The 14,850-nt window shown below is 38.0% G+C and overlaps 1 protein-coding gene across 1 annotated transcript; it reads left to right on the top strand.

The window, feature by feature from the left end:
* The first annotated feature begins 2,262 nt into the window (after window positions 1-2,262).
* steap4 (STEAP family member 4) lies at window positions 2,263-10,426 on the top strand. Its single transcript, XM_039679535.2, has 5 exons — window positions 2,263-2,573; window positions 2,986-3,440; window positions 5,186-5,713; window positions 8,611-8,775; window positions 8,889-10,426. The coding sequence occupies exons 2-5, from the start codon at window positions 2,988-2,990 to the stop codon at window positions 9,153-9,155; spliced, it is 1,413 nt and encodes a 470-aa protein (XP_039535469.2). The 5' UTR covers window positions 2,263-2,573; window positions 2,986-2,987; the 3' UTR covers window positions 9,156-10,426.
* Window positions 10,427-14,850: the final 4,424 nt, after the last annotated feature.

The following is a 14,850-nucleotide window of genomic DNA, read 5'->3' as shown; positions in this document are numbered from 1 at the left end:
AACTGTCATTTTAACTGATGATAATAATAACCGTAATTTAAGAATGCAGTTTATATATTTAATAATTGTTTAATACCATAAACCGTGATATTTTCTGAGATGTTTCTCAACTCTCCCCACATGGGGGAGTCCCCCACCCCACCCCCACAAGTTACTCAGCAACTTTTACTCATGTTTTAAATTAACTACTTTTTACTTGAGTGGATTTTTAGACTGGTATTTTTACTTTTACTTAGGTAAAATTTTATCAAAGTAATAGTAGCCTACTTTAGGTTGAATAACATTCTTCCAGTTTCACCTCCATATTATAACAGTAAGTTACTCTAAAATAGTTATGAATTATTAACTGACATCTTCAACGGTGTAGTTAGATTAATGTAATAATCAGGCTACTATCTCTAGAAAGTATTGGTCTACATATTACTAATTGCTAAATCTCAACCTCAACCACTTGATTAATACAAAGAGGAGAGACAAGAAACTGCACTTTTAATTCTTTCAAATTCACAATATACAATTGCATGAATTATTCTTGAATTGATCAAAGTGTGTAGAGGGAGAAGGTTACATAAAAAATATACCTTTTAAAAATGTATGTTAAATCCACTATTGTTTTATACTTAATTGGTTTATGTAGTAGCCTATTTAATGTAATTGCATCATATTTTATTTTAAATTACAGAAGAATTAAGAGTAATCCCTTTAATTAAATTACAATATTTAGATTACTTGGTAATTAATAACACCAAACACCTCTTTTTGTCTGGCGCTGTTGCCATGGTGACTCATAATATCTGTGCTCCATTGATAATGGCTTTTTATAGTTGTGGTGCAAGCGCTTAACTCAGAGTCAGTCAACTCAGAGTTGATTGAACTAACTCATTTCAGCTGTTCTGTAACCGAAAACTCAGAGTTTCCCATCTCAGGGTAAGTCAACTCTGAGTTCAAGCTTTAACTCAGAGTTGGTTGAACCTCCTTATTGAAACGGGCCCCTGGCCAATAGCAGCCAAATCACAACAAATGCATACATAACAAACACCAAATTACATTTTCATGAAAAAAGAAGTACAAAAAGAACACAATGAGAAGAAAAACAAGAACATATCTCCATCACAACACTCTTTACGGTAGATTTAAATTCATTAATGGACATAAGGGTTTCTAACCTTAGCTCTTTAGATTATCCCACCCCCAAGGTGCTAAATAAGAGAAAGCAGTTCTTCCCAATTCGGTTGCAACTCGACCATTGTCTGTCTGAGAACCAATGGTTGTCTTTACCACTGATCCAAAACTTTTTAAATGGTACATATTTATTTACAATGAAGCTGAAATTTGAATGAAAAAAACATCCCAAGCCATTTCAGCACACGAAAACAAAGACACCCTGCTGAGTTCACTATGAGATCATGCAGAAAAGCCAGTTGTTTAAAATTTTTTAAATGTCTTTTTAGGATGATCCACCGTTTTACCTTGGGGATTTTTGTATTTCATACACAAGCGACTGCACAATGCAAAGAGAAAAATGCAAATGAAAATGAAAAGAAACATTTTTTTTAACTTTATACACATTTGTTTTACACAATAGCATCTGACTGGCAACAATAGCAACTGACTGGCTACTACTGTTATACTCAAACAGCGTTGGCATTAGTTTACGTTCTTGATCAAATCGAAAATAACGTCATAAAGCATATATACATGAGAAAATAACAGCTGTAAAAGCCTGACTCGCCAATATGCTAAGCCACACCTATTCTGGCGGGCTAAGACGCGATGAGGGTGCGACCACCCTTTTTGGACGTGACATAACGCCGGGCTCAGTGGTAGGCTGCTGCAGTTGCTGCAGGGCAGCCAATGAGCACGCTAGACAGCCTGCTGGCTACAATATCTCATAAAAAAGATTAATCTTTTCGTAGCTTAAGCAAACTTACACAATACGAGAGAACCTCTCATAAGAGAACAAAGTTTCTGAAGCGTTGAGATACTTGGGCAGACCGCCGCAGTTATTCCACTGTTGCGCAACTTACTGTACTTCCAGGCAGGCCTTGGCCTCAAAACACACATTAGGTAAAGAAAACATTATGTGCCTTTTGACAGACAGAGACAGACACACACAGAGAGAAAGGGGGGAGTTTCCTCTGGAATTTCCACATTGGACTTTATCCATTGCCAAAACAACCTCCCTCTCTTTTTCCAAATCTAAACACCCACTGAGCTGTGGGCAGGTCAGAGGCTCATGAATAAGTGCCTCACACACACACGTGCTTATAAACAGACCCATACAGGCAAAGACAAGCCTCAGAGCTGTGAAGAAATGCCTGTGGACACAAGAAAAATTGCAGGAGAAGAAAAGGAAAGTAAAAGCTGGTTTTGACGATCACACTGCATTGCTAAACGGATTTTGGGGACATAACGACAGTTATTGGCTCAGAGAATTCCAAAATTCTGCAATAAAATCAAGTTGTTAGTCAGTAATTTCAACTGTCAGGGTCGTATTCTACAAGAGGATATCTGTGCATTTTCTAGGGACTGGTGCACAAATTCCGAGAAATAAATTCATTTAATCTTTATCCGTAAGTATTTGTTGATTCTTTTTAAACATAATTCTAAAAGGCAGCTTAATATTTTTTATAAATCCTGTTTTTATTTTTAGGTTTTAGTTTATTTGCCCTTAGGTTGTAAATATATCAGGTATTAGGTTTGCAATATATCAAACTATGTACCTTTAAAGGAGCAAAATAAATTAACTGGTGCATCCAAATGTATTGCAGACCATTATTTAATTTGATTACACCATTATCGCCCCAAAGAAAACTAATATATAAATCACTCAAGCAGAAATACAATCTTTAGCCACAGCAGCACTCGTACCAAATCTGAAATGTGTAATTGGTGTTTTTAATGCACTTTGTACTAGCCATTATTTTAGCATTTAATAGAACTTAACTTCCATTATGGTTTATGGTTTCTTCTCTTAAATTTTAGAAATGATTTCCGACTCGGTCGCAATGGCAGAGCTGCATGGAAAGATGCATAAACAGGAGACAGTATGCATCTTTGGAACGGGTGATTTCGGACGCTCGTTGGGGCTCCGTTTGCTCCAGTCAGGGTACAACGTTGTATATGGATCCCGGGACCCTAAAAACTCTCTGTTGCTGCCTAAGGGGTCAAAGGTAATGGCTCATGCAGAAGCTGCTAGTGAAGCACATGTGATTTTTGTGGCTGTGCAGAGGGAGCACTATGAATTTTTGAGCTCCCTGGTTTCAGATCTTGAGGGAAAGGTGCTGATAGACGTCAGCAATAATCTCAGGAGGGGTCTCTACCCAGAATCCAATGCAGAATACCTGAGCAGGCTGGTTCCAGGGGTGACGGTAGTCAAAGCCTTCAACACTATATCTGCGTGGGCACTGCAGTCTGGGGGACTAGATGCCAACAGACAGGTAAAACATACAAACATAAACACTGTCTATCCAGTCAGGTGGACGAAATACTAACAATAAGTGGGAACACTTTATTTTGAAGGTCTTTTTTTATTCAGTTGCACCCACATCCCAACTAACTCTCATTAGAGTATTGGTCTATCTGCAAACACTTTATTGTGATGTTCCCCCCAACAGACATTCTGACTATTGAGTATTAGTAGACTGTTTGGGTTTTGGAGAATACATCAACACGTACTTGCAAAGTTATAGTAACTTATTGTTACTAATAGCAACATTACTTAGTCAATAATGTCTAAAGGGACCATCAAAATTAAGTGTAACCCAGTAAGGTAAAAGACATAAATAAGTGTAAATGGGTAAAGACATGCACAAAATAAACTAATTTTGTTCAAAGCAATTAAAGAGTTGTAAAGTTAGTGAGAGAAAATGATGATTAAGACATAGAAAGCACATAGCTAGCAAATTCTCTTGCATCAAATTTTGCTAAATGTTGTTAATCATTTAAGCAACAAAGGGGCAAAGCACAGAAAAGCTGTTTTGAACAGAGTTGTTTCAAATTTAATGAATCAAGCTAAACAGACTGTCTTACAAAACAGCCATAATGGAGACACAAAGGCCTGGGTGAGCTTTTGTTATGATATGAACAAAAACACAAATCAGACATGACAAATGCGTACAGCTGCCCTTCATTTTTCTTCTGCTCCATCTCGGCTCTAAGGCAGATAAATGACACATATCATAAAACAAAAAAGCACAGCATTTAACTCTGTACACAGTACAAAAGAGAAACTAATGCATGTATAAATGTCTGTGTCCATGGCATTAGAGCTGTTTACAGTTCATGAAATGAGGGAAGCTTCTCCCTGATAGAAAAGCAGTGTCTTTTTTGTAGGAAAGTCATATTCACATCAGCAGGTGGTGGATGAGAAACTGGCCAGATGGAATTTGAGCTCTGGCAAACTATTATTATCGCTATGTTAGTGCGTATGTTCTTTGACACCTGTTTGTGTGTTTCTCAATAAAAAAATGAATAGTCACACTCGGCCAGGCAGTTATTATTTCTCGTTTTGATTATAATTTCTTGTTCTATTTTCTGAAGGCCAACTGTGACAACATATTGTATTTTTCAGGCTGAGACTGCACATTGCTGTGAACTAAATTTAATTCCCAGAGGATATTTCACTGCTGTCTAAAACTATTAAAGTTGCATTTTGTTTCAAGGGTTTTGTAGGTCAACATAATAGCAGCTTGCTTGTTAGAATAAGTCAAAAAAAAAATCAAACCACTTTAAGATAATGTGTCACATGAGTAGTTTTTGTGGTAGCACTTTACAATATGGTTCTATTCAGTAACATTATTTAATGCATAAAACTTTTTATTTTATTTATACTGGTTGCAGTTTGTAATGAATAAAAATAGGCTACTATTGTTCATTGTTAATTCATAATACATCAATGTCAATTTGAACTTGAAATCGTAAAAATGTATGCAAAAAATAACAATATTTTACCTAGATACCAGACGATGACAGAGAGTCAAAGTTCATTTGTGTATTTACAAATTAACATTAAATGATGTAAAATTATGTCTTGTTTATTGTTATTTCATGTTAGCTAATTTATTAACTAATGTTATCATACAGAATGTTACATTTACAAAATTTTATATAAATTAATTCTGTTTTCTATTACATGTAACTTTTTATATATTGGTCGACTGTTTTTCTTTCTTCGTTTGATTAGGTACTTATCTGTGGTGACCGGGCTGATGCTAAACAGCAAGTGGTGGACATTGCTCAAGGTCTTGGTTTCACTGTCTTGGACAGAGGCTCCATCAGAGCAGCTGCTGAGTTAGAAGACTTGCCATTGCAACTCTTCCCTCTCTGGAGACTTCCTTTCCGCATCGCCATTTGTTTAACAGCTTTCATATTCTTCTACGCGCTCACAAGAGATGTTATCTATGAGCGTGTTACCAATGGTAAAGACATCGCTTTCCGCATTATGGTCTCGCTGGCCAACAAGGTCTTTCCCATCGTCTCCCTGGTGATGCTGTCCCTCTGTTATCTGCCGGGCGCATTGGCTGGATTCCTGCAGCTTTATAACGGCACTAAGTACCGTCGCTTCCCTGATTGGTTGGATCGCTGGATGCTTTGCAGGAAGCAACTGGGCCTGTTAGCGCTGGCCTTCGGTTTTCTTCATGTTCTTTACACTTTAGTTATTCCCATCAGATACTATGTGCGCTACAGGATAAATGTCTACACAATATCATTGGTAAGTTGAGTACTTTTAAATCTAATGCTCACTCATTCTAATTATTATCTAGTTATTATTTATCACCAAACAGGTGTTTAAAATCAACATGAAATGTAGGCTATATTAACCCTATTTAATTGACTCTGTGTAGGAATTACCCCCATCTAGTGGTTAAATAGTATTTTGCATTCAAACGAATTTTGCTCTCCAGCGCCTCGCTTTTTCAAGTGCGTATTGCATCTACGGTTTCCGTTATGTACCAAAAATCTATGACAGGATGTCTTGTAGTAACACTTCATCGAGTTTTTCTCCGGGTGAACAGGTTTGTAACTAAAAAAAAAAACAGCAACTTGACACAACGAACAAACGAATGTTACAGTTGTAGGCCTACGAGTTGCTGTGAAATGTTAGTTCACCCAAAAAAGAAAATCTGTCATTAATTACTCATCCTCAATTCGTTCTAAAACTTTTGTTCATCTACTACGGAACACAAATTAAAGAGCCCCTATAGCATTTGAAATGTTCCTATTTTTGTTTTGGGAGTTCCCAAAAACAGTTTAACGTGCATGCAAGGCTAAAAAACACTTTATTTGTCTTATAATACGCATTTATTTTTACCTGATTTGCTCAACGACTCCCAAATGATTCGTTCGACGATTCATGACGCGAATCTGCAGCGATTGGTCAAATGACCCAGTCAGAGTCAGTTGTTATTGGTAAACCGTAGGCAGAGATTATCGGCAACGGAACGCCCATAACCAGGATTATAGCTTGTCAAGTGTTGAAAATGGTATAAAGTGTTTGAACAAATGTGTCAGAAAAAGTGCACTTTCCACACTTACTTGCGTCTCCGTCAAGAGCAAGCTTTCCCGGCGAAACTCACATTGCGGGGGCTTTTGAGGGGCAGTGCTTATATAGAGCGAAGTCATATTTGGCTAAGTCGTTTAGGAGGTAATTGCCATTTTTCAAAGAATGTCTGGTGAATATCAAACACAAAACTATATACAACACAATATAACTATATTGTGCATGCTACAAAAAACATAATTATTAATATTACTTACAGATTGTGATTCGGAGGAGGACGAACCTGATCTATATACGCTGGATACTGAGCCCTCCTTCGGGAACAACCGGCTTGCGAATCCACATTTGAATTCATTTATGTCTTTGAATGATTCGCCATTAAAATGATGAGAACACAATTCGGGCTATACTGTTGTGGTATCGTTGCAAATATGAACTCTGACCAACGATTCTTCACATGCTCGTCCCTGGGCAATGAAAACAAGTGGCTGAACTGTCTTTGCAGTAGAACACGGCGTCTTCTCGACATGACGCTATTCAGCTGAAGTTTTTGAATGTGTTCTAGACTTCAAGAAACACTCCCGTCTGCGCACGCAGTTGTTGGGAGCGGCCAATGAGCTAATGTTTTGTATCTACGCTAATGACTCGTTTCAAAAACAATTCATTTCATAGACTCAGAGTCAACTCTCACTTTTAAAAGACAATAACTTTAAATATGGTGCACTTTCAGATATAAATCTTTGCAGGATGTTTTCATTCCCCTAAGGCTCTTTCAGACTGCACGATGTCAGGTCGCTGCTCTTTTCACACTGCATGATTATCTTGGCCAGCATTCAGTCGCTGCTGTGTTCACACTGGACGATGGATCGGCGACAGAAGGTTTCACACTGCATGACTTTAGAAAAATCGCCGACAGACTCTGTCTAGCACGCTGCACGCAAACTACATTTCACAACAAACACGCGTGAGATATGAAAAGGAAACAACGCGCGACACCACACGCGCAAGACCGGAGTTCTCACGTGAGACTTTTTTTTTCGACCCGGTTGTGGTACAGCTGGTGAAATAGACACTAGTGCTCCTGCCAAATTTCTACTAATTTTTCTTCCATTTATTGTGTCCAAATAGACCGAGAAGAAGCTTTTTTTGTTGAAACAATGCCATATCATGTTGATATGTGATCTATAACTCCTCCCCGAACTCCCCGCTGCTCTGTATCTTGCTCTCTCACTGGCTGCCGGTGATCGCCGATGTAGTTTTCAGTCAAAACACTTTTCACACAGCAGGATTTTGAATCGCCGACAGGTCCAGATATTTAGCATGCCAAATATCTCACGGGCGTCGGCGACTCGTCGGTGATTCTCTCAGTTCGCGTCTTTGTTCATTCACACTGCGTGATTGTCACTCGCGTGAACGAGCGCCGATTTGCCTGTGATTTCGGGCATTTGTCGGCGATTTCTCAAAACCTGTCGGCGAGCCAAAATCGTGGCTAAAATCATGCAGTCTGAACTCGGCATTAGAGCTATATTCCACACTACATGAACAGTCATTTTCAAAAATCCATGATAGGTGCTCTTTAAGATCTTTTTGATGAAATCTGAGAGCTTTCTGTCCCACCTTTGACAGCTACACAACTACCACTTTGACGCTTCAAAAAGTTCATAAAGAGATTGTAAAACTAATATGAATTTAGTGGTTTAGTCCAAATTTTCTTAAGAGACACAATCACTTCATATGATGAACAGATTATATATTTCAAATTTCATCAAAAAGATCTTCATTTGTGTTGAGAAAATAAACAAAGTCTTACGGGTTTGGACAGACATGAGAGTGACAGAATTTTCATTTTTATGTGAACTCTCCCTTAAATGCACATTCCAGGTAGGCTATTTTTGTGAAAACAAGGTGCTTAATTTATTCATTTACTTAGTTAGCCTACTTAATTACAAATGTTGCACTAAAATATCACATTACGAAAGTAAAATGCATTGCGAAATTTGTATAAAAATGTGTACATCTCTACAGATGAAACATCAATAAATACAAACAAAGATCATAGAACAATTAAAGTGATTAAAAATATAAACTTTCTCAATGCTGTTTTGCAGATAAAAGATAATAAAACCTATGAGTTTGACAACACAGCAGCCTGGCGTCATGACTCCTACTATTCCATGGGAATTCTTGGATTTGGGCTGTTTGTCCTATTAGGAATTACATCCCTTCCATCTGTCAGCAACTCCCTAAACTGGAGGGAGTTCAGTTTTGTGCAGGTATTGCATCCACAGTCTGTGGAAATGCATACATTTGAGTGTCACTGGAGAAGATTTTACTAATAACCGACAATGATGTTTGTTAAAATAATTTTTCCTTCTTTCCTTCACAGTCTAAACTGGGCTACATGACCCTGCTGCTCTGCACCTTTCACACATTCCTGTATGGCTGGGATAAATTTCTGAAAACTTCATCATATAGGTGGTGGATGCCTCCAGCGTACATGTTGTCTCTGGTGGTCCCCTGTGTGGTTCTGATCCTGAAGTTAATCCTGATCATGCCATGTGTGGACCACAAGGTCACCCGTATCCGTCAAGGCTGGGAGAGACAGAGCAAGACTAGCAGAGACACAAAGACAAACCAACCACTCATGGCGTAGCAAAAAACAATCTTCAAACTTTATCCAAACTGTTGGACTTACCCTACTTCTGAAAGTAAGGCTAGGTTTGAAGAGTTGCATCGAAAAAAGTTATAATGCCAGACCTGAATACAGAGATGAAACTGAGCAAATGACTTGGGACTTGACTTGAACTCAAAATTTGAGACAACATCTGTAGGTCTACAAAAAAGAGACCTTGATTAAAGATTACAAGGGCACATATTTTTTAAAAATAATTATGTACGTACGCATATAAATCAATTTTTATTTCATGGGGACTTTAATCTTATTCAAACATATTAAATGTAAAAGACACATTTATTAATTTTAAAATATAAAAATCGCAGACTTGACTTGGACTTGAGAACATGTCTGCTTGAGTGAATAGCAGGCCAAATGAAATGAGAGATAGAGAGAGTTTGACTTCTCAGTACACATCACTTCGCTGGTGAGCGGCAGTTTTAAATTACAGTTAAACGACCATGGGAAATTCTCTGGAGTTGATTCTCCAACTCACCTGGTGATTACTTCTCACACAATAATCGAAAAATTTCATTCCCCTTTACACTTGGGACACATTTAGAATGGTACTCACAAATGCAAATTATATTATATTAAGACCACCGATTAGTGCATCACATTATAACCAATCAATTGTATATAAGTTCATTAGAAATTGTCTTTCCCTTTTAACTAATTCAAAGGCTGCAATGGTGGCATGCATGACTTTTATTAGAACACACTTTTCTGTATTGCACAAAGTCTTTTTTATGACCTGCTTCCTCTGGGCTATTTCCTCTTAAGAGCCTCCCAGTGGGCTTTTCCCTTTAGATATTATTGATCCAAAACTGAGCAGCAACTTACTTCTTGATTTGTTTCTGGGTCTGGGCTTTCCTGTCTGCAGAAAAGCTACCCTTTCTCTCTCTCTTGTGAAGTATAAAGGAGCTGTCAATCACATTGGCGTTCACCTTCACTGGTGAATAGCCCTTTATGTACTTTTAGAAAGAATTGCAGGCTGCAAAGAATGTAGCTCAGACCAAAATAGCAAGGCTCATTTTATGACAAATATTTCTGAAATTCTGTAAACGCACAGTGGAAGAAATTGAATAACTTCTGAGCACAAAAGATTGTGAGTGTGTTTATCAATAAATATTGGATGTTCACCGATTTTGATTTTATATTTGTATCACTAACATAAAATAAAAATCATTACAAAGTCATTACGATACATTTGCATACATTTAAACTTCAAAAACATTGATGTTGTAAAGGCTTGGCTGAAAAAAACATGCTGAAAATAACCTTTAAATTAGGATTGTATTTGTTCAGAAAAATTATATAACATTTTATTGTCTGTATAATTATAAATAAATACGTTTTATTTCATACATATAACCAATGGCAATTTTGGAGCAGTCAAAATTCATTTAATAATATCTATGTGGTAAAGTTATAAGTCACAGTTATGTTGTGTTGTAATGCTGTGTTTTACGTAAACATATTTTGAAACTAAATAATTATTACTTACATACATGACAGCATCACTAATGAGGTGGCAGGATAGGCTTTTAATTAGAGAGATCATGATGTGTCATGAGATGTTATTTCTGTTTTTGGCATTAATGACATAAAAGATGAGCAGGCAGAAAAGAGAGCGGTCAGTCCTGTGCAATGCAGAAATAATGTCTCCAGAGTGCAAAGGGTTACACCGTTAGGTCATCACTCTCTGTTCAAAACAGAACTTAATGTTAAACACTAGTCTGGTTTCCACAGACCAACCTGTGCTTTCACAAGAAACAATAGTCTTTTGAATTAGATTTAGACTTGAGGAAAAAGGCAAACGAGTGTCTCTTTGAATGAAACCGTGAGCCTTTTGGGACTGCGATCAAACAAGCAGCAACACACACCAAGCACATTTGTTGTGGCCTCACCACAGACATCTCTCAGGTGATACAAAGTATCGTCATAGAGGGAATTGATGAAAGGCTGTTTGGGTTACAAAGCAAAAGTGCCTCAGCACTGACGATTCTTTGAGCGCCTGTGTTTTTCTCTATGTATATTTCCTCCAAAAAAAAATCAGCTCTTCTCTTGCAGAATGAAGCTGGCCCCATTTCATAGATACTTTAAAAGCAAATATAATACAGTTGCCTCTAGATGTTGCTGAAAAGATTCTATTTTGCTTTGAAAATCAAACTAGATACAAGAACAGCTGGTAGATTTTCTTCCAACTCAAATTCAAAAAGATTTGAATTGAGGGATAGTCAAAGAATAAAGAGGTTTGACCATTTGGCTTTGGACAATATAGAAGTAAATTGAAATTGAATTGAATTGACCAACATAAATTCATTTCCTTGGCTAAATGATCACAGAACTGGCAGCAAAGACCAAAAGTATCTGTAGCACATCAGGTGGGATGACATGATGCTTTCTTCAGTTGCTTTTCAACTCATCAGTATCTCCTGAAAAATGCATGAACAACATGCTGCTGAGGTGTAGTGGATCTTTCCCAAAAAATAATGTAAAATGGTTTCTCCGTTTTCTGATCTTAGTTTCTACAAGCGATTTACCAGTGTCTGTCATTCAGTGGTCAGTCAGATACATTTTTCTGAAAAGGTACATTTTTTTCATTTTCAAAAATTAAGCTTTTTGAGGAAATTGGAGGGACAGGAAAGGGAACGCAAGTGTACTTTTGTTCTTAAAAAATTGAGTTAGAATTGGCAGGTAGGAGTCCTGAGGGTCAACCGACTGTTTCACGTTTTGTGGTTCCTTCCCAGTCTTCTCAAAGGGTAGAGCAAGTTTTTGATATTGGGAAGCATATTAGAATGGTTCCTCCTTTTTCTGAAAAAGAGGTAGAGAAGTACTTCCACTTTTAGAGAGTTGCTAATGCTACTACGCTGAAGTGCCCAAAAAGAAGTTTGGACGCTTCTTTTACAATGTGCGCTTACTGTATGGGTAAGGCTCAAGAGGTTTATTCAGCACTTAGTTTAGAACATGAGTACTGTATATGATGCTTACGAGTTAGTGCCCGAAGCATATCGTCAACATTTCCGAAATGGCTTTAAAAGTGAAAACTGAAAAGTAGACGTTTGTAGAGTTTTCTCAGGAAAAATAGAAAATATTTGATAGGTGGTGTGCTTGGCAGGTTGAGACTAAAGAACAGTTTAGGGACTTGGTTCTTTGAGAGGAGTTTAAGAATTGTATCCCAGAAGGTCTAGTTACTTACTTGAATGAACAGAAGGTTTGCAAATTGTGTGACACAGCAATTATGGCTGGTGAATTTGCTTTAACCTATAAAGGGTTATTTGGAAACCATGACCTAGACAGAGACTACTATCCATGTCAAAGTAAGTTGGCTATGGCAGGATCTAGTTCAGTTCCAACCTGCAGTTCCAGCTCCAGCCAAAATATACAAAGCCAGCTGGGTTAACTACTGCAAACCTTTTTCCATTTCCATCAAGTGATGACTGTTCACAATCTTTTAGCCTTTTTACAGTGGAGTTGTGCTACCAACCAGCGCTTGATGGGATGGAGTTAGTTTCTGCAGTCATTTTTTTCTACAAATTTGTCACATTTGTCACAGAGGAAAAGAGAAAGTTTTAGCTGACACACTGTCTCGTGTGGTAATGTCTTGCTAAGTTCCTGCCTGTGGCCTTTGTTCCAGGAGCTTCTGGATTTTGTCTAGTTTTCTCTCATTTTTGTTTTGTCTTTATTTGAAGAGTGGGTTCTTGAGTTTGTCTTCCCATATGATTTCCACAACTGTACAAACCTCATTTCCAACAGTTTATTGATTTGATGTTGTATTGATATTTACTATTATTGCCTTATATTTTGACCCCTATAGACATTATTTGTTTAACCTTAAAATAAACGTATATTTTCTCTATTGAAACCCATCTTGTGAAGTGTCCTCTTTATGTTATGATTTATGTTATGAGCCGGGTCGTAACAATGGTCACCAATGGTTTGGTACCAACCTTCTACAAAATATCTGCTATGTTGCACTAAAGAAAGTCATACACATTTGGAACAACAAGAGGGTGAGTATATGATAAGAAAAATTAATTTTTAGAGAACTATTCCTTTAAGTCTGGTCAAGCTTGTCTGTTGGCAAATTTTATTCAGGATTTTGGGCACTTTTTCAGGAAATCGTCTTGTCAACCAGATAAACTACTTTAGATTAAGCTGGTCTCAAAGCTGGGTTAATGTATTTCCAACTAAGACAGGCAAACCTCCTTAGGCTTATCTATGCTGTTGTTTTCAGCAGCATAATAAAAAATAAAAATGTGTTTGGAAGCGATAAGTGGAGCCTGATTTTACACCTATTATTAACCACGTCTTATAATATTACAGTACGTGTTTGGAAAATAAAATGAGGTATGATTCAGTGGCTCTGTTTGTGTATGTATGTTTCAACTCACTTATGTTTGAGTTATTCAGCTATATGATGTAATTTTACCTTGTACCTGTTCCAAGACGTAGGGTAGTCGCTCCCACTCAGGAATGAATCAACCCACTAAATAAGACTCAAATTTCACCTTTCATCTAAACAGACAACCCTGGTGCCATTAATATAATAAAATGCAATGAATGATTCATTAAAAATCAATACGACCATGATACTAGCAGTGGAGAGCCCTTCTCCTTTCTACCCTCTAATAGATAGAGTACTTAAAGTCTGCCATTGAAGCCCACCAATGACTTCACTTCTCTGGCAACCATGAGACAGTCCTGAGCAGTTTTTACATGTACGCTATAGACTCCATCTACAGGGCATTACATCCTGGTACAGCTGCTGCTCTGCAGAGGATGTTGAAACAGCTCAAAGGATCATGGGCACACGGCTCTCATCAATCCAGGACATCTATTCTAAACGCTGTCTTGGGAAAGCTGAATTAAGAAGAGCAGATGCACATCAAAATACAGGGATAGCTTACATCTCAATGTCATTAGACTGTTCAGCCACACTGTTCCATTGGACACATGCACATGCTCACTATGCAATAGGACTTAGCTTAGGTACTGTCAGTCACTGCAACCAGGTTACATTTTGCACAGTCACTTCATCTTTTTCCTCTTTACTGTCTATTATGCGCCAGAGAAACAAAGTGCAGCCATCTTCACAAGTTTGTGTTTGGATGTAATGGGTGGAGCTAGATGGTCCAGCCACACCTTAACCCATAACCCTACATTAATTTCACAGAGATGGATATGGGGAAAATCACTGGGCTATCCAGCCGTAGGTGGAATATTTCAACCCTAGGGGTGGCAAGGTGGCTTGCCGAGGGAAAGACACGTGCTCAGAGAGGCTTACGGTGGAAATACACATGTGGGGGTCACTCAGGGGAGGGACCATACATACAGCCGACGTGCAGGCAATAGATACTGGCGCCGATGTCAGCGGTGCTGGAGGAACTCAGGGCTTTCGGGGAAGCTCACCTGAAGAAAATATAGCAAATATCCAGTCCGTAGAGTGGAATGGTGAGCAAGCGAAGATACCTGAGCGGGTCTGGTACAAGCTGGTTGAAGCGAGTACATGAGAGGACACTGGCTCCAATTGGAGATTATAGAATCTGGCGAATGTGTCTGCCTACATGATCATTCAGAAATCATTAATATGCTGATTTGCTACTCAAGAAATTTTCTGTTCATTGAGAGGGACAGGAATGAAGAGTGATGAAGAGGCAGAGTGTTGCCT

The sequence above is a fragment of the Pimephales promelas genome, chromosome 12 (genome assembly GCF_988280905.1).
Source record: "Pimephales promelas chromosome 12, fPimPro1.hap1.1, whole genome shotgun sequence".
NCBI lineage: Eukaryota > Metazoa > Chordata > Actinopteri > Cypriniformes > Leuciscidae > Pimephales > Pimephales promelas.
This window is presented reverse-complemented; position numbering and strand designations above follow the sequence as displayed.

Excerpts from the sequence above, each read along its gene's own strand:
- steap4 (XM_039679535.2), top strand. The coding sequence starts at position 2,988 with ATGATTTCCGACTCGGTCGCAATGGCAGAGCTGCATGGAAAGATGCAT. Across the intron at positions 5,714-8,610 it reads ATGTCTACACAATATCATTG|ATAAAAGATAATAAAACCTA; the intron begins GTAAGTTGAGTA and ends GCTGTTTTGCAG. Across the intron at positions 8,776-8,888 it reads GGGAGTTCAGTTTTGTGCAG|TCTAAACTGGGCTACATGAC; the intron begins GTATTGCATCCA and ends TTTCCTTCACAG.